General features: G+C 40.8%; 1 protein-coding gene across 3 annotated transcripts; it reads left to right on the forward strand.

The window, feature by feature from the left end:
• Window positions 1-1,975: 1,975 nt before the first annotated feature.
• Window positions 1,976-14,843, forward strand: LOC142463614 (uncharacterized). Of its 3 annotated transcripts, none has more exons than XM_075566575.1 (6): window positions 1,976-2,219; window positions 4,412-4,708; window positions 9,865-10,107; window positions 10,902-10,924; window positions 11,103-11,141; window positions 13,566-14,843. In XM_075566575.1, the coding sequence occupies exons 2-6, from the start codon at window positions 4,450-4,452 to the stop codon at window positions 14,205-14,207; spliced, it is 1,206 nt and encodes a 401-aa protein (XP_075422690.1). In that variant the 5' UTR covers window positions 1,976-2,219; window positions 4,412-4,449; the 3' UTR covers window positions 14,208-14,843. The 3 variants fall into 3 exon arrangements, with proteins under 3 accessions (XP_075422690.1, XP_075422689.1, XP_075422691.1); XM_075566574.1 differs by having other exon boundaries at window positions 1,977-2,219; window positions 4,415-4,708; XM_075566576.1 differs by lacking the exon at window positions 1,976-2,219 and adding an exon at window positions 2,243-2,345 and having other exon boundaries at window positions 4,415-4,708.
• Window positions 14,844-19,724: the final 4,881 nt, after the last annotated feature.

Genomic DNA, 19,724 nt, shown 5'->3' on the forward strand with positions numbered 1-19,724 from the left:
CACTGATAAGTGTGCTTTTCTAACAATGTTTTAAAGTCTGCCCATTTATCTTCTACATTTTTCCCTGCAAAAACATCATCCCGTTGTATTACTACTAGATTAGACCTCAGTTTATTAAAATCTGCCTTTCTAAAGTTTAAAGTCTTTGTTGAACCCAAGTAATCTGTTTTTTGATAATTTATTTCAAATGAGACCATGTTATGATCACTGTTACCCAAATGTTCCAGGACTTGAATATTTGTTATTACTTCTACATTGTTTGATATGACCAAATCCAGAACTGCCCCTCTCCTGGTTGGTTCCTCAATAATTTGGGTCATATAATTATCTTTAAGCACCCCCAAAAACCTGTTTCCTTTTGTTGTAACGCTAATCTCATTGCCCCAGTCTATGTCAGGATAATTAAAATCCCCCATTATGCAAACATGACCCAGTTTTGATGCCTTCTCCATTTGCAAAAGTATTTTAGCTTCCTCAATCTCACAGATATTTGGTGGTTTATAGCATATTCCCACAAACATTTTCTTTATACTTTTACCTCCACTGCTAATTTCTATCCACAAGGTCTCTAAATTGTCATCATTCCCTTCATAGACATCATCCCTTATAATAGGTTTTAGATCTGGTTTAACATATAGACATACTCCACCTCCCCTTCTATTTGTGCGATCCTTCCGAAAAAGAGAATAACCCTCTAAATTAACTGTCCAGTCATGAGTTTCATTCCACCATGTTTCAGTAATGCCTATGATATCATACTGCTCCCTTGCAGCTATTAAATGTCTCTCTGCTACAGTATATCATCCTGGATGGCCCACCACCACCTTAAACTCAACATGGCTAAAACAGAGCTCCTCATAATTCCTCCCAAACCTGGCCCTCCTACCTCCTTCCACAATACTGTTGGAACTACGATCATTCACCCAGTAGCCCAAGCACGCTGCCTAGGGGTCACACTCGACTCCTCTCTCACATTCGCCCCTCACATTCAAAACATTTCTAAAACCTGTCGCTTTTTCCTCCGCAATATAACAAAGATACGCCCTTTCCTCTGTTGCTCGACTGCTAAAACTCTGACTCAGGCCCTCATTCTCTCCCGTCTTGATTACTGTAACCTCCTGCTGTCCAGCCTTCCTGCCTCTCACCTGTCTCCCCTACACTCTATCCTAAACGCTGCTGCCAGAGTCACGCTACTCTTTCCTAAATCTGTCTCAGCATCTCCCCTCCTGAAATCCCTCTCCTGGCTTCCGATCAAATACCGCATCTCACACTCCATTCTTCTCCTCACTTTTAATGCTTTACACTCTTCTGCTCCTCCTTACATCTCAGCCCTTATTTCTCGTTATGCACCATCCAGACTCTTGCGTTCTTCCCAAGGATGTCTTCTTTCTATCCCCTTTGTATCTAAAGCCCTCTCCCACCTTAAACCTTTCTCACTGACTGCCCCACACCTCTGGAATGCCCTTCCCCTCAGTACCCGACTAGCACCCTCTCTATCCACCTTTAAGACCCAACTTAAGACACACTTGCTTAAAGAAGCATATGAATAGCACTGTGGATATTCTGAACACACGATACATAATGCTTGGCCCCCTGCAGACGCACTTACCAGAACTCCCTCCTACTCTCTCTGTACGTTCTCCCTACCTACCAATTAGACTGTAAGCTCCTTTGGGGCAGTGACTCCTCTTCCTTAATGTTACTTCTATGTCTAAAGCACTTATTTCCATGATCTGTTATTTATATTATCTGTTATTTATTTGATTACCACGTGTATTACTGCTGTGACGCGCTATGTACACTAATGGCGCTATATAAATAAAGACATACAATTTGCTGCAACTATTAACCCTGGGGGTCTGCAATGCAGTGAAATGGTTAAGAAAAGGGTTAGAACAAGGTTGCCAGCCTGTATGGCAATGAAGGGGTTAATAGTACATAGCAACACCGTGTTTTTCTGTAAAACAGCTTCCATGAGGGTCCCACCCATATGGAAAAAGCACGCTGGAAATGTCCTTTTCACATACTCCCTGTGCTGTGAATTCCCCTTCTGCTGCCAGATGATCCTCCTCCTCCCTCCCCCTCTGTGCTGGGAACTGCCCGCTGATGGAATGTGGAGGAATGCACAGGGCAGGAGGCTTAACAGTGCCACAACCACCACCGCCCGCAGGAGAGCAGGATACAGGAGCATATTCCGTGGCACTGGCTGAGGCGTGGACGTATGTATTTCAGTGCCATTTGTGACCCGCACCTCTGTATTCTCTCGACTTTGATCTAGATGTATTTCCTCTGTTTAATGGCCAAATCCTCTGTTTGGCTTGGACTCTTGTAGTCTTTCCAAGAAGGTGAGAGGTATAGAGAGGGATGGTGAGGGTGGGGGGGGGGTGGGGGGGGGGGAGGGTGAGGAGAGGGGCAGTGGGGGTAAGGGATAGGGGGTGATAGGAATGGGGCTGAAATGATAAAGGGGATTTAAGAGGCATGAGGGGTGATGTGAGAGGTATGAGAGGAGGGGTGAGATATATGAGGGAAAGGGAGGTGAGTAGAATGAGCTACCTTTTACCCCCCATACCTCTTACCTTCACCCATAGCAGCACCTCCTGCCCATACCTCTCACCCCACCTCATACCTCCTATTCCCCCATACCTCATACACTCACCCATAGTGTCACCTCCTACTCATACCTCTCATCCCACCCCATACCTCGTATTCCCCCATACCTCGTATTCCCCCATACCTCATATTCCCCCATACCTCGTATTCCCCCATACCTCTTACCTTCACCCATAGCATCACCTCCTGCCCATACTTCTCATCAAACCCCATACCTCGTATTACCCCATATCTCTTACTTTCACCCATAGTCACCTCCTGCCCATACCTCTTACCGCACCCCATACCTCGTATTCCCCCATATCTCTTACTTTCACCCATAGCGTCATCTCCTGCCCATACCTCTCATTCCACCCCATACCTCCTATTCCCCCATATCTCTTACTTTCACCCATAGCGTCTCCTCCTACCCATACCTCCTATTCCCCCATATCTCTTACTTTCACCCATAGCATCACCTCCTGCCCACACATCTCACCCCACCCCATACCTCCTATTCCCCCATATCTCTTACTTTCACCCATAGCATCACCTCCTGACCACATGTCTCACCCCACCCCATACCTCTTATTCCCCCATACCTCTTACTCTCAACCATAGTGTTACCTCCTGCTGATACCTCTCATCCCACCCTATACCTCATATTCCCCCATACCTCTTACCTTGACCCATACAGTCACCTCGTGCCCATACTTCTCATCCAACCCCATACCTCTCTTCCAACCCCATGCCTCTTACCTTCACCCATAGCGTCACCTCATCCCCATACCTCTTATTCCCCATCCCTCTTACCTTCACCCATAGCATAACCTCATGCCCATACCTCTCTTCCAACCCCATGCCTCTTACCTTCACCCATAGCATCAGCTCCTGCCCATACTTCTCATCCAAAACCATATCTCTTACCTGCCCCATGCCTCTTACTTTCCCCTCATGCTTCTCGCAACATACTTCTCACCTCCTCTATGTCTCCTACACCCCAAACTTCCCCACCTCCCACCTTCATGTAAAAGGCTGCAAAAGTTTAAGCCAAAGGGAAGATTTGGTAATAAAACAGTGGAAATATGTCCAGATCAGAGTCCAGAGAGAACAGAGATAATAATAAAAATAGCATCTTACATCATTGTTAATAATGCTGAAAATGCTCCTTGCTGTCGGCACTCACAATGTCCTGTTATTGTTACTCCTTCCAGTCTCCACTGGTTGGTTTTCAGTATGGAAGTGGCGGTAGGATGAATTGGGGGTAGCATTTCTCTCCCCCAAATAAATATTAGAGGTAATTTAAAATGTACTTTTTAAGCGGCCTGGGACATTTGGGGGAGCCTTTGTAAATAAATACAATGTATTTAAAAGATAGATCCTGAGGTTTTGGGGATCCCAGGCTGAATCACCCTTTAACCCTTACAATGCCAAAAGATCTTCGACACTTCCGGTCATGTGATTCCTCCAGGAGAAATTGCATGCCCATGACTGTTGTCCGGATGCTGTAAGTCCAATTACCCCATAGAAAATGGGTAAGAGCACATACTGTAATGTACCTCGTAGATCATAAAGGCTTGTAGCATGGCAGGTCCAATACTGTACCAGGTTATTAGGGCACTGTAGAGGTTAAAGGCTCAGTTCCATAAATTAAGGGGAGAGCATAAGCCCCTGAAGATAATGTAGTTGTCTCCCTGGCTGCCCCATGGAAATCAGGAGGGAAGGTGACCAGTGGCTTATATCATGGTCGCAACTTTTTACTTTTTAGTGACATTATTTGACAGACAACTTGGACGTTTGATGATGGTTTGTCTTGTTTCAGCAGTTCCTCTCTGAACAACGAGAAAAGGGGAAAAAAAGATGTCAGTTGGAATCTTCTCAAGAGACGGTCAGAGCTCCTACAAATGGTTGTCCCACTTCCTCGCCGTGACTCCGCCGACAGTGATGGACGTCCGACCTGTTTACATCTCCAGTAACAACTCCCAGAACTTCAGAGAAGAGGTCTCCAAGTGCAAGTTTGCCATTCTATACCACACGAAGAAGAGAGGCAGGATAAATATCACCGATGTGACAGATTCTCTGTATGATGAGGAGCTGGAGTATTTATCCCATTGTCTTGGTAAGAGAAAGAGGTCTCATAAAATACAAATAGTCAAACTTTAAGAATGCATCATATGTGGACTGAATACTAAAGTATTTATTAATTTTACTGAGTAACTGGAGAAGGTTTTAAGCAAATTTCCAAATTGTAGTCTTTGGGATGGTTGAATACTGAGCGATAGTTGGGTATCAGATGAGGCAGACTGGAAGATGACTACTTTGTATGATGAGGAACTGGACTATTTATCCTGTGAAATCGGTAAGGAGGACCAGGTTTCATATAAAAGCATAGTGTATCTCATAGAGCATATGAGAAGAGTATATGTGAAGGGATGCAGAATGAGAGGTAGTTACAGTGTGTCTGTAAGTGGAGATAGAGACAGGAGCAGAATGAGAGGTAGTTACAGTGTATCTGTAAGTGGAGAGAGACAGGTGCAGAATGAGAGGTAGTTACAGTGTGTCTGTAAGTGGAGATATGGAGACAGGAGCAGAAATAGAGGTAGTTACAGTGTGTCTGTAAGTGGAGATAGAGAGACAGGTACAGAATGAGAAGTAGTTACAGTGTGTATGTAAGTGGAGATAGAGAGACAGGAGCAGAATGAGAGGAAGTTACAGTGTGTCTGTAAGTGGAGATAGAGAGACAGGAGCAGAATGAGAGGTAGTTACAGTGTGTCTGTAAGTGGAGACAGAGAGACAGGTGCAGAATGAGAGGTAGTTACAGTGTGTCTGTAAGTGGAGATAGAGAGACAGGAGCAGAATGAGGGGTAGTTACAGTGTGTCTGTAAGTGGAGATAAAGAGACAGGGGCAGAATGAGATGTAGTTACAGTGTGTCTGTAAGAGGAGATAGAGAGACAGGAGCAGAATGAGAGGTAGTTACAGTGTGTCTGTAAGTGGAGATATGGAGACAGGAGCAGAATGATAGGTAGTTACAGTGTGTCTGTAAGTGGAGATAGAGACAGGAGCAAAATAAGAGGTAGTTACAGTGTGGCTGTAAGTGGAGATAGATTGACAGGAGCAGAATGAGAGGTAGTTACAGTGTGTCTAAGTGGAGATAGAGAAACAGGTGCAGAATGAGAGATAGTTACAGTGTGTCTGTAAGTGGAGATAGAGAGACAGGTGCAGAATGAGAGGTAGTTACAGTGTGTTTGAAAGTGGAGATAGAGAGACAGGTGCAGAATGAGAGGTAGTTACAGTGTGTCTGTAAGTGGAGATAGAGAGACAGGAGCAGAATGAGAGGTAGTTACAGTGTGTCTGTAAGTGGAGATAGAGGGATAGGTGCAGAATGAGAGGTAGTTACAGTGTGTCTGTAATTGGAGATATGGAGAAAGGTGCAGAATGAGAGGTAGTTACAGTGTGTCTGTAAGTGGAGATAGAGAGACAGGAGCAGAATGAGAGGTAGTTACAGTGTGTCTGTATGTGGAGATAGAGAGACGGGAGCAGAATGAGAGGTAGTTACAGTGTGTTTGTACGGAGATAGAGAGACAGGTGCAGAATGAGAGGTAGTTACAGTGTGTCTGTAAGTGGAGATAGAGAGACAGGAGCAGAATGAGAGGTAGTTACAGTGTGTCTGTAAGTGGAGATAGAGAGACAGGTGCAGAATGAGAGGTAGTTACAGTGTGTCTGTAAGTGGAGATATGGAGACAGGTGCAGAATGAGAGGTAGTTACAGTGTGTCTGTAATTGGAGATATGGAGAAAGGTGCAGAATGAGAGGTAGTTACAGTGTGTCTGTAAGTGGAGATAGAGAGACAGGAGCAGAATGAGCGGTAGTTACAGTGTATCTGTAAGTGGAGATAGAGAGACAGGAGCAGAATGAGAGGTAGTTACAGTGTGTCTAAGTGGAGATAGAGAGACAGGTGCAGAATGAGAGGTAGTTACAGTGTGTCTGTAAGTGGAGATAGAGAGACAGGAGCAGAATGAGAGGTAGTTACAGTGTGTCTGTAAGTGGAGATATAGACAGGAGCAGAATGAGAGGTAGTTACAGTGTGTCTGTAAGTGGAGATAGAGAGACGGGAGCAGAATGAGAGGTAGTTACAGTGTGTCTGTAAGTGGAGATAGAGAGACAGATGCAGAATGAGAGGTAGTTACAGTGTGTCTGTAAGTGGAGATAGGGAGAAGGGAGCAGAATGAGAGGTAGTTACAGTGTGTCTGTAAGTGGAGATAGACAGACAGGTGCAGAATGAGAGGTAGTTACAGTGTGTCTGTAAGTGGAGATATGGAGACAGGTGCAGGATGAGAGGTAGTTACAGTGTGTCTGTAAGTGGAGATAGAGGGACAGGAGCAGAATGAGAGGTAGTTACAGTGTGTCTGTAAGTGGAGATATGGAGACAGGAGCAGAATGAGAGGTAGTTACAGTGTGTCTGTAAGTGGAGAAAGAGAGACAGGAGCAGAATGAGAGGTAGTTACAGTGTGTCTGTATGTGGAGATAAAGAGACGGGAGCAGAATGAGAGGTAGTTACAGTGTGTCTGTAAGTGGAGATAGAGAGACAGATGCAGAATGAGAGGTAGTTACAGTGTGTCTGTAAGTGGAGATAGGGAGAAGGGAGCAGAATGAGAGGTAGTTACAGTGTGTCTGTAAGTGGAGATAGACAGACAGGTGCAGAATGAGAGGTAGTTACAGTGTGTCTGTAAGTGGAGATATGGAGACAGGTGCAGAATGAGAGGTGGTTACAGTGTTTCTGTAAGTGGAGATATGGAGACAGGTGCAGAATGAGAGGTAGTTACAGTGTGTCTGTAAGTGGAGATATAGACAGGAGCAGAATGAGAGGTAGTTACAGTGTTTCTGTAAGTGGAGATATGGAGACAGGTGCAGAATGAGAGGTAGTTACAGTGTGTCTGTAAGTGGAGATATAGACAGGAGCAGAATGAGAGGTAGTTACAGTGTTTCTGTAAGTGGAGATATGGAGACAGGTGCAGAATGAGAGGTAGTTACAGTGTGTCTGTAAGTGGAGATATGGAGACAGGAGCAGAATGAGAGGTAGTTACAGTATGTCTGTAAGTGGAGATATGGAGACAGGAGCAGAATGAGAGGTAGTTACAGTGTGTCTGTAAATGGAGATATGGAGACAGGTGCAGAATGAGAGGTAGTTACCGCCCAAATCCGTTGGCAGATTTTACACCGCAAAGCGGATTTTTGGTGGAAAATACAACAAACTCCGAGGCTCTGATTTTGGTGGATTTGCGTTTTTCTTGCGCCTGCCTGCTGCTGTTTCTGAAAGCTGCTGATCAGCTGATGGCTCGCACTGATTCGGTACCACAGCCAGGCCTTTATAAACCTCCTCCTCCTCTTAATGGTTTCCTGATTATTTAGGTTGCCCCTGTTATCAAGCTGGCTGCCATATATTGTTTGTTGTTTCTCCATTAGCAGACCCTATTCTGACCACTGCCACAGTACCTGCCTGCTGCCTACCTCTGACCATTGCTTGTCCAGTGACCACCATTTTACATCTGCAGCCTGCTTCTTACCATTATCTGTCCACTGTCCACCGCTACCTGCCTGCAGCCTGTTGCTGACCATTATCTGTCCACTGTCTACCGCTACCTGCCTGCAGCCTGTTGCTGACCACTACTGATGACCGTACCTGTCTATTGACTCCAGTCAGCCTGTTCCAGCAACTGGGCATCTGCAGCTGCTGCCCGTGATAAAAGCTGAATGATACAATAGAGTAGAGTAAGGGAGAGCTGCGTAGTATGTGGGGAAAAGCTTGTGACGGGAGCTTTGTGACAGGCTATTAATAATACACACCAAAATATATATAATATATATAATATATATATATAACTGGGTTGAACTGGGACGAGACTTAGATATGATAAAATATAATTTATTCCTTGATAAAGGTGAACACAACAGATTATACAAATAACAGGCAAAATATAGACACTTACTTAAAGATTAGGACAAGACAGCCATCAGGATACAGACTGGGCCATTTCTTCCATATTTCAGCTGATCACAGCAAGACTTGCAGCTCATGAATGAAGACTCATGCATGAAGACATGAGGACATGAAAGACTTTGCATGAAGACACTGAGTAAGGGAGGACTCTGACTTAAATACCATGTCAAACTCATCTCTTAACCCTAGATGCCGAAAAGGCTAGCAAAAGTCTTTGAAGCTTTTTGAAGCTGATTTTGGACTTGCAAGATATCACACTTAAAAACCAAACAGTTCCTGGTTCCTGCCTCCAACATAAACAATTAGGCACTTTAGCCTTTGATCACCAGGCTATGTAAATTCTAGCAAGATGTTCTGCTTGCCTATTACCATAACAGAGAGAGTTTGCAGTTTTCACAACAGATTCAAAATCCCATATACGCTGTAAATAACTTCATAACTTCAGTTCAGTAATTCTTACTGGCACGTGAGACATATTAATACATTCCGTCACACATGACGCTCCCAATGAGACTAAATATTACCATGTAGTACTAAAATTAAGAGAGATATTAATATCTGGCTCTTAGTATCTGTTAGCTATCAAGTGTTTAGAATCATTAGTTGGGGCTAAGTCCTACGAATACACCTATGTAACTCTTAGCACGTTCAGCCAAGGACATCTCATAATATTCTTATATTTAATAAGGTCACTCATTCTGTAGCCCCACTCCTAAATCAGAGGCGTTAGGGCCAGTCTACCACATGGCAGGATACTATGGTTTGTAAGTGTGAGTTATAATGCTCACCCCCCACTCTAGCTTCCTGCAAACAGGTAGAGTGGCTGGGCTGTTTCCTAACCATATTCCCTTGGTCTGCAAATTAGGTATTAACATACTGTACACTAAAAACCCCTTCTGCTTTTCACACCCAACTTCAATCAAGCCTTTTGAAGTCCAGATTTTCTGAAAAGACACCCCACAGTTGTATTTTCTTAAACTGTAGCTTATTAACCCCTTAAGCCCCAGTGAGTGTGGTGCAGACACTGGCCCAGAAACAATACATTTTTTACAGGGGAATAAGCATTTGGATATTGAAGCGAGGTAAAAACACATTACTTGACCTCAGTCCAGTTAACCCCTTGCTTCCCAGGTGAGGGTAGAGGGTGGCCAATTGGGGGGTCACCCCTTTAATCCTGGGCCAAATCCTCTCGATTGTCACAAAGCTATTAACCATTAAAATAAAATGTAATGAATAAAAACACCAGTATTAGCGTGTCATGTTTCACGTGTGTGTAGGGAAGGAGAAAGTCATTGTGCTGATTGATGACCTGCAGGACATCAGCTCTTTGGAGAAGACCAGAATCCTGCAGAATCAGCCCAGCATTGGGAGACTGGCCCACAATCTGTTCCTCTTCAACAGAGTGGACAAGGAGAACCTTCCAGTTCTGGGGACATCGGATTCAATGAAGAAAAAGTTGGAACAGATCAAGAAAATAATCATGGGGAAAGGGAAGAATGAAACCAGTCCGATGAAATCAGGTAGAGTTGCAAGATGATATTTTACTTTAGGGTGAACAAACGAGTGTGTGTGTGTGTTAGAAACACACAATCTTAGCGAGCCCAAGTGTGGGCCATATAGTTTAATCCTTTGGCCAAACCATATGAAGCCCGCATGCATACACAGGCCTTGTACACACACATATGCCAACAGTACAACACCCCGTGTGTGGTTATTAAATGCACACACATACACACTTAGTAGAAGTCAAAAGATGAACCGTTTACCCTTCTCCTGGGTTGGTCCTCCATATATGTTGTTGCTTAGGAGTTATACAAAGGAACCCAACGCACATCCACTGTGACTAATTATTTAGTTGATTTATATATGTTTTCTTCGCATAAGTACGGGCCATTTAGTTCAAACCTTTGGCAAAAACATGTTAAGCTGGCGACCACTTCAAAGTAAGCCTATCAGCAGGTCCCCACACCGCGCTATGTACTGCGTCCTGCGCATTTTCACCACTACGTACAGATATTTGTTTTAGAAAACATTTCTAGAAACGACCCCACGTAAAAACACCGTTAATATTTCTTAGACCAATATCAAAAACACCATAAAAAGTGTCCATCCTTATTATTTATAAATATGTTGGTCGCTATGTATCAGCCTCATGGAATTTTCTGTGTTTCCCAGTTCTGCTGCCTGGAGACTTTAATATGTTAATACCTTTGTAGATTGTGATTTTGAACAGGACTATATATTGTTTTTGTATAGTGGGACTATTAGCCGTTCTTAGGATTTGCTAACACCTTTTCCTGTATTTCTTTGACAGGGATCAGAAAAGTTTCACAGCTGGTAAGTCACTTCTTCAATGTCTTTATTTTTTCTGTAGAATCCCTTTAATTGAATGTAGTATTTTCCTGTGACAATGGCTCAGTCATACACTGTGTGCCAATACTATCCAACACATTGATCTGACATCTACAGTTATCGCACTGACCACAAATATCTGACTTTTTTTTTTTTTTTAAAGGATTTATATTCTAAACCAGAAGACATGAGCTGCTGGCAGGTAAGTGTACCAAAAAACAGTATTCATTTGTGTCTACTGTATATCTTATTAAGAAAAGAAGGAAGCAAATATCGGCCACTGGTACCTCTACTTGCCAATATCCACCCGAGCCACTTGGTCCAACATAAACACCAACTGGAAGGTCAATAGAACATAAATGTTCCCAGCACACCAAAGAAAAATGAACTAATGAAGGATCAGCCAAAAATCTAATTTAATTATACATATACGATGCATATAAGGTCAAACAGCAACAAAGGGACAACGTGTATATAGGGGAACAGGGACAATGAGAGGGATGGGGAAGGAAAAGAGGGAAGGAGAGGAAAAAAAAACACGAGAAATAAAAAGTGCAGGGCAAGGGGGGCAACGTAACGTTTCGGGGTACAGACCCCTTCTTCTGGCCCGTTCCCAGGTAGACCAAAGTCACCTGGTACTTCCCTTACCCTGTGACTAGATCCCTGAAATACACAGTGACACACTGACACTAGATTTCAAAGGAAAATGTAACAGTGAAATACCAAAGATATAAAAAGCTACTGCTAGTTGTCCGTGCAAAATACAGGTAAACTGGGAAGCACAAATCTCATGCAAAAGTGTCTGTAAACACAGTGACGGCTAAGGAATATAACTGGCAAATTATGGTGCTACAAGGTTAATGACCCACTGAAGTAGACTTGTGACCAGCATACACAGGAACAGTCCAAAGGTAAATGAAGCTGGAACAGTAAACTCCTCAGTGTGCAAAAGAAACAGCACTGGAAGGTCATTCCCATATGGGCCGCCCTAGACACATGACACTGCCTTTCTTTCACCACCTCCCTACAAGGATCCAACTTTAAGAGGGTCCCTTATCCCATATAACACCTTCCTGCCAAGCTGCAACACAATCTTACTGAAATTACAAGCAAAACATAGCCCAACACCATCATTAAAACAGGGTGGAGCTTCTTCACGGGTCCAGAATCCTGGAGGTAGGTTAACACCATACCACCCACTAATATAGCCTTACCAACCCCTTTGACCCCTTCCCTTGCTATCTTAACAACAACTAATCACCCCTCCCCCTCCTTCCCCATCAGTAGGAAGTCACGTTTCCCTTCTCCCAGTGTCTCATGTCTGTTTTTTTTCTTTTCATGTATACATTTCTGGGCAAGCTACCCAGCTACCTGAACAAGCCCCTCACCCCTACCACATGCAGCACTTATCATCTGAGATCAGACTCCAAAAGACTGTTCATGGTCCCAAGGCTCAACAAAGTATCTGGCCGTTCCTCCTTCTCTTACCGTGCACCTCAAAACTGGAACAACCTACCTCTCACATCCACCACCAGTTTAAGTTCTTTTAAATCTAAGGCTGTCTCACATTTTAATCTGGTCTGTAACTGTTTCATAAGACTATAATATACATCTTCTCTAACTGTGCACGCAATGTCTTGTATATAATGTATACCCTATTCATTTATGCAACTGTATTTGTAACCATGTATTATTTGTCTTAACTCTGTGTCCAGGACATACTTGAAAACGAGAGGTAACTCTCAATGTATTACTGCCTGGTAAAATATTTTATAAATAAATAAATAAAATTCCCCCCCCAGGGAGAGCATTTCAGAGTAGGTGATGGAGACACAGAGAAAGATGCTGACCAAGGCCTGCATCCTCCAGTTGGATGTGTTTAATTTGATACATCTGGTTACATTGTTTATGCCAGTATAAATCTAGTGGAGATCTTGATAAAGATGAAAGAATTGAAGGATTATAGAGGGCGGTGTCCACTCCAGTGAGATCGGCAACGATGAATTAATACTTGAGAGATAAACTGCGAAATGGACACTTTGATACAGAGCGTAAAAGTTATAACCCTGGGAATGTCACCTATTCTTCAAAATATATGTATGTCTTTATTTATTTATTAATGTACACAGTGTGTCACAGTAGTAATACACGTGATAATCATATAAATAACAAATAATACAAATAACAGATAATGGGAAGAAGGGCTTCAGGCATAAAAGTAACATTTCGGAAAAAGAGTCCCTGCTCCGAAGAGCTTACAATCTAATTAGTTGGTAGAGATAACGTACAGACAGAAGGAGGGTGTGTTGGTTAGTGCGTCTGCAGGGGGCCACGCTTTATGTATGAGGTGTAAAGTATCAGCCACGGAGCTGCTCATATGCTTCGTTATTCAGGTGTGTTTTAAGGTGGGTGTTAAAGGTGGATAGGGAGGGTGCGAGTCGGGTATTAAGGGGAAGGACATTCCAGAGGTGCGGGCAGTCAGTGAGAAAGAAAAGTAAATGGATAATAATGAGGAAAAGATCTGTGTGTTGCAGTAATCGTATAACTCATTGTGGAAATGTAATTATGTGTTAATCCCTCAGCATAAAGTTCCACCTCCTCCTGTCTGCCCTCTTCTCTCTTTTAGAGATATGCTATATGGTTGGTTTTCATCGCACTGGTTGTATTCATAATTGTGGTAGTGCTCAGTGTTACCTTGGGACATGGACATCAAGGCGGGCAGAATGTGACCACTACACCAGTCTACTCTCTCACCACCCACTGGAGCACGAAACATGTTGCAGGAAATACCACGTCTCTTCCAGGAACTACAACTTCCTTTCCAGGAAATGGCACTTCCTTTCCAGGAAATATGACTTCCTTTCCAGGAAATACGACCTCCGTTCCAGGAAATACGACTTCCTTTCCAGGAAATACGACTTCCTTTCCAGGAAATATGACCTCCGTTCCAGGAAATACGACTTCCTTTCCAGGAAATATGACTTCCGTTCCAGGAAATACGACCTCCGTTCCAGGAAATACGACTTCCTTTCCAGGAAATACGACTTCCTTTCCAGGAAATACGACCTCCCTTCCAGGAAATACGACCTCCCTTCCAGGAAATACGACCTCCCTTCCAGGAAATACGACCTCCCTTCCAGGAAATGCCACGTCCCTTCCAGAAAATGCCACGTCCCTTCCAGGAAATATGATTTCCCTTCCAGGAAATGCCACATCCCTTCCAGGAAATACGATTTCTCTTCAAGGAAATTCCACATCCTTTCCATGAAATACCCCTTCCATTTCAACAAATTCCACTTCCTTTCCATGAAATACAACTTCCATTAATTAATTTGCTTTCCTCACTTCCCAGAACATTGCATCTAGCACTGAAGATTTTTAGGCAGACTTACACATTTTTAGGGAAACAGCTACTAGCCAATTTCATGTTGGAAAGATTATGCAATGATAGCAAATTCACCCTTTCTTCTTAGAATATAACAATCACTGATTCATCGGGAGATAGTAGAGATTTTGTAACTTTTCAAAATAAATAAATTTTGACAAAGAATGCAGACAGGGAGACATAGTGTATACAGATGCACCTTTCTGGGAAACACCTTTCTTTATACCATGTCCACATTGTACAGGAGAAAACAATGACTGTAGAGCCTTATACATGTATAAAATGTATACACATATTAATAAAAAGGGGGGGCGATAGACAGCACTCTGACTTGGATAAATATGAAAAGTTGCAGAGTGCACGGAACAGATGGGGACCCTTATTGCCCTCTCTAGTACTAACACGCCTATGGCAGGACCAGCACTCTCTGTCTCACAGCTAAAGATACTGAAGAATACAAGTGAAATGAATGTGAACAATTTTAATGACACTAACAATAAACTGGAATCATAGCAATAATAGCCAATGTGTGAATAAGACAATAAGTGTCACCATGGGAGAAGTCACAACGTAAGGGGTGGAGGGGAAAGAAGGAGAAGGGGAAAAAACACATGAAATGTAGGGAAAAACACAATATGGAGAAAAAGAAAGCAAACTAGTGGGGCCCCCTACATAGGTGTGTTAAACAAATATTAATATTCAAACCAGTGGTAAAGGTGTATAAATATTTCTATACTGCCGCCTCTGCGTTGCGTCCTCTGACCGCCGTATTTATGCAAAGACGTGTGTGTGACACCGAGTTACATCTGTTCAATTCTCCCACTGAAACACAACGATCGCTGCAGATCAGGAGCGGCAAACTCCAGTTCTCAAGGGTCACCAGCAGGAATTAAGGATATCCCTGCTTGAGCACAGGGGCCTCTGATTGAGCCACCTATGCTGAAGCAGGGATGTTTTGAAAACCTGAAATGTTGGTGGCCATTGATGACTGGAGTTGGCAGCCCCTGATATAAAGTATATGAGCTGCCTCTGTTCCCAGGATATGCCATTACTGTATATGCACACTCACTGATTGTGCACACTCACTGTATATGCACACTCGCTGTATGTGCACACTCACTGAATGTGCACACTCGCTGTATATGCACACTCGCTCTAATGCACACTCGTTGTATATGCACACTTGCTGTATGTACACACTCACTGTATGTGCACACACGCTGTATATGCACACTCACTATATATGCGCACTCGCTGTATATGCACACTCACTATATATGCACACTCACTATATATGCACACTCACTATATATGCACACTCACTCTACATGATATAGCAGAGATCATGGTCCCACCAAAATATTTAATAAAAAATGCTCCCTGTGTGAGATCTTCAGCCCATTAATAAAGGGACCTTGTGTTTTATAAAGTTACAATGTGTCACTTTGCTTAGTATTATATTATACAGTTACAGGTTACAATGTGTCACTATGCTTAGTATTATATTATACAGTAATAGGTTACAATGTGTCACTGTGCTTAGTATTATATTATGCAGTTACAGGTTACAATGTGTCACTGTGCTAAGTATTATATTATACAGTTACAGGTTACAATGTGTCACTGTGCTTAGTATTATATTATACAGTTACATGTTACAATGTGTCACTGTGCTTAGTATTATATTATACAGTTACAGGTTACAATGTGTCACTGTGCTTAGTATTATATTATACAGTTACAGGTTACAATGTGTCACTGTGCTTAGAATTATATTATACAGTTACAGGTTACAATGTGTCACTGTGCTTAATATTATATTATACAGTTACAGGTTACAATGTATCACTGTGCTTAATATTATATGATACAGTTACAGGTTACAATGTGTCACTGTGCTTAGTATTATATTATACAGTTACAGGTTACAATGTATCACTGTGCTTAGTGTGATATTATACAGTTACAGGTTACAATGTGTCACTGTGCTTAGTATTATATTATACAGTTACAGGTTACAATGTGTCACTGTACTTAGTATTATATATAGTTACAGGTTACAATGTGTCACTGTGCTTAGTGTTATATTATACAGTTACAGGTTACAATGTGTCACTCTGCTTAGTATTATATTATACAGTTACAGCTTACAATGTGTCACTGTGCTTAGTATTTTATTATAGTTACAGGTTACAATGTGTCACTGTGCTTAGTGTTATATTATACAGTTACAGATTACAATGTGTCACTGTGCTTAGTATTATATTATACAGTTACAGGTTACAATGTATCACTGTGCTTAGTATTATATTATACAGTTACAGGTTACAATGTGTCACTGTGCTTAGAATTATATTATACAGTTACAGGTTACAATGTGTCACTATGCTTAGTATTATATTATACAGGTTACAATGTGTCACTGTGCTTAATATTATATTAACAGTTACAGATTACAATGTGTCACTGTGCTTAGTATTATATTATAGGTTCAGGTTACAATGTGTCACTGTGCTTAGTATTATATTACACAGTTACAGGTTACAATGTGTCACTGTGCTTAGTATTATATTATAGTTACAGGTTACAATGTGTCACTCTGCTTATTATTATATTATACAGTTACAGGTTACAATGTGTCACTATGCTTAGTATTATATTATACAGTTACAGGTTACAATGTATCACTGTGCTTAGTATTATATTATACAGTTACAGCTTACAATGTGTCACTGTGCTTAGTATTATATTAGAGTTACAGGTTACAATGTGTCACTGTGCTTAGTATTATATTATACAGTTACAGGTTACAATGTGTCACTGTGCTTAGTATTATATTATACAGTTACAGGTTACAATGTATCACGGTGCTTAGTATTATATTATACAGTTACAGGTTACAATGTGTCACTGTGCTTAGTATTATACTATACAGTTACAGGTTACAATGTGTCACTGTGCTTAGTATTATACTATACAGTTACAGGTTACAATGTGTCACTGTGCTTAGTATTATATTATACAGTTACAGGTTACAATGTGTCACTGTGCTTAGTATTATATTATACAGTTACAGGTTACAATGTGTCACTGTGCTTAGTATTATATTATACAGTTACAGGTTACAATGTGTCACTGTGCTTAGTATTATATTATAAAGTTACAGTTTACAATGTGTCACTGTGCTTAGAATTATATTATACAGTTACAGGTTACAATGTATCACTGTGCTTAGTATTATATTATACAGTTACAGGTTACAATGTGTCACTGTGCTTAGTATTATATTACACAGTTACAATTTACAATGTGTCACTGTGCTTAGTATTATATTACACAGTTACAGGTTACAATGTGTCACTGTGCTTAGTATTATATTATACAGTTACAGGTTACAATGTATCACTGTGCTTAGTATTATATTATACAGTTACAATTTACAATGTGTCACTGTGCTTAGTATTATATTATACAGTTACAGGTTACAATGTGTCACTGTGCTTAGTATTATATTATACAGTTACAGGTTACAATGTGTCACTGTGCTTAGTGTTATATTATACAGTTACAGGTTACAATGTGTCACTGTGCTTAGTATTATATTATACAGTTACAGGTTACAATGTGTCACTGTGCTTAGTGTTATATTATACAGTTACAGGTTACAATGTGTCACTGTGCTTAGTATTATATTATACAGTTACAGGTTACAATGTATCACTGTGCTTAGTATTATATTATACAGTTACAGGTTACAATGTGTCACTGTGCTTAGTATTATATTATACAGATACAGGTTACAATGTGTCACTGTGCTTAGTATTATATTATACAGTTACAGGTTACAATGTGTCACTGTGCTCAGTATTACAGTATATTATACAGTTACAGGTTACAATGTGTCACTGTGCTCAGTATTATATTATACAGTTACAGGTTACAATGTGTCACTGCTTAGTATTTTATTAAACAGTTACCGGTTACAATGTATCACTGTGCTTATTGTGATATTATACAGTTACAGGTTTCAATGTATCACTGTGCTTAGTGTTATATTATACAGTTACAGGTTACAATGTGTCACTGTGCTTAGTATTATATTATACAGTTACAGGTTACAATGTATCACTGTGCTTAGTATTATATTATACAGTTACAATTTACAATGTGTCACTGTGCTTAGTATTATATTATACAGTTACAGGTTACAATGTGTCACTGTGCTTAGTATTATATTATACAGTTACAGGTTACAATGTGTCACTGTGCTTAGTATTATATTATACAGTTACAGGTTACAATGTGTCACTGTGCTTAGTATTATATTATACAGTTACAGGTTACAATGTGTCACTGTGCTTAGTATTATATTATACAGTTACAGGTTACAATGTGTCACTGTGCTTAGTATTATATTATACAGTTACAGGTTACAATGTATCACTGTGCTTAGTATTATATTATACAGTTACAGGTTACAATGTATCACTGTGCTTAGTATTATATTATACAGATACAGGTTACAATGTATCACTGTGCTTAGTATTATATTATACAGATACAGGTTTACAATGTGTCACTGTGCTTAGTATTATATTATACAGTTACAGGTTACAATGTGTCACTGTGCTCAGTATTATATTATACAGTTACAGGTTACAATGTGTCACTGTGCTCAGTATTATATTATACAGTTACAGGTTACAATGTGTCACTGTGCTCAGTATTATATTATACAGTTACAGGTTACAATGTGTCACTGCTTAGTATTTTATTAAACAGTTACCGGTTACAATGTATCACTGTGCTTATTGTGATATTATACAGTTACAGGTTTCAATGTATCACTGTGCTTAGTGTTATATTATACAGTTACAGGTTACAATGTGTCACTGTGCTTAGTATTATATTATACAGTTACAGGTTACAATGTGTCACTGCTTAGTATTTTATTAAACAGTTACCGGTTACAATGTGTCACTGTGCTTAGTATTATATTATACAGTTACAGGTTACAATGTGTCACTGTGCTTAGTATTATATTATACAGTTACAGGTTACAATGTGTCACTATGCTTAGAATTATATTATACAGTTACAGGTTACAAGGTGTCACTGTGCTTAGTATTATATTATACAGTTACAGGTTACAATGTATCACTGTGCTTAGTGTTATATTATACAGTTACAGGTTACAATGTGTCACTGTGCTTAGTATTATATTATACAGTTACAGGTTACAATGTGTCACTGTGCTTAGTATTATATTATACAGTTACAGGTTACAATGTGTCACTGTGCTTAGTATTATATTATACAGTTACAGGTTACAATGTGTCACTGTGCTTAGTATTATATTATACAGTTACAGGTTACAATGTGTCACTGTGCTCAGTATTA

The sequence above is a fragment of the Ascaphus truei genome, chromosome 11 (assembly GCF_040206685.1).
Source record: "Ascaphus truei isolate aAscTru1 chromosome 11, aAscTru1.hap1, whole genome shotgun sequence".
Taxonomy (NCBI): Eukaryota; Metazoa; Chordata; class Amphibia; order Anura; family Ascaphidae; genus Ascaphus; species Ascaphus truei.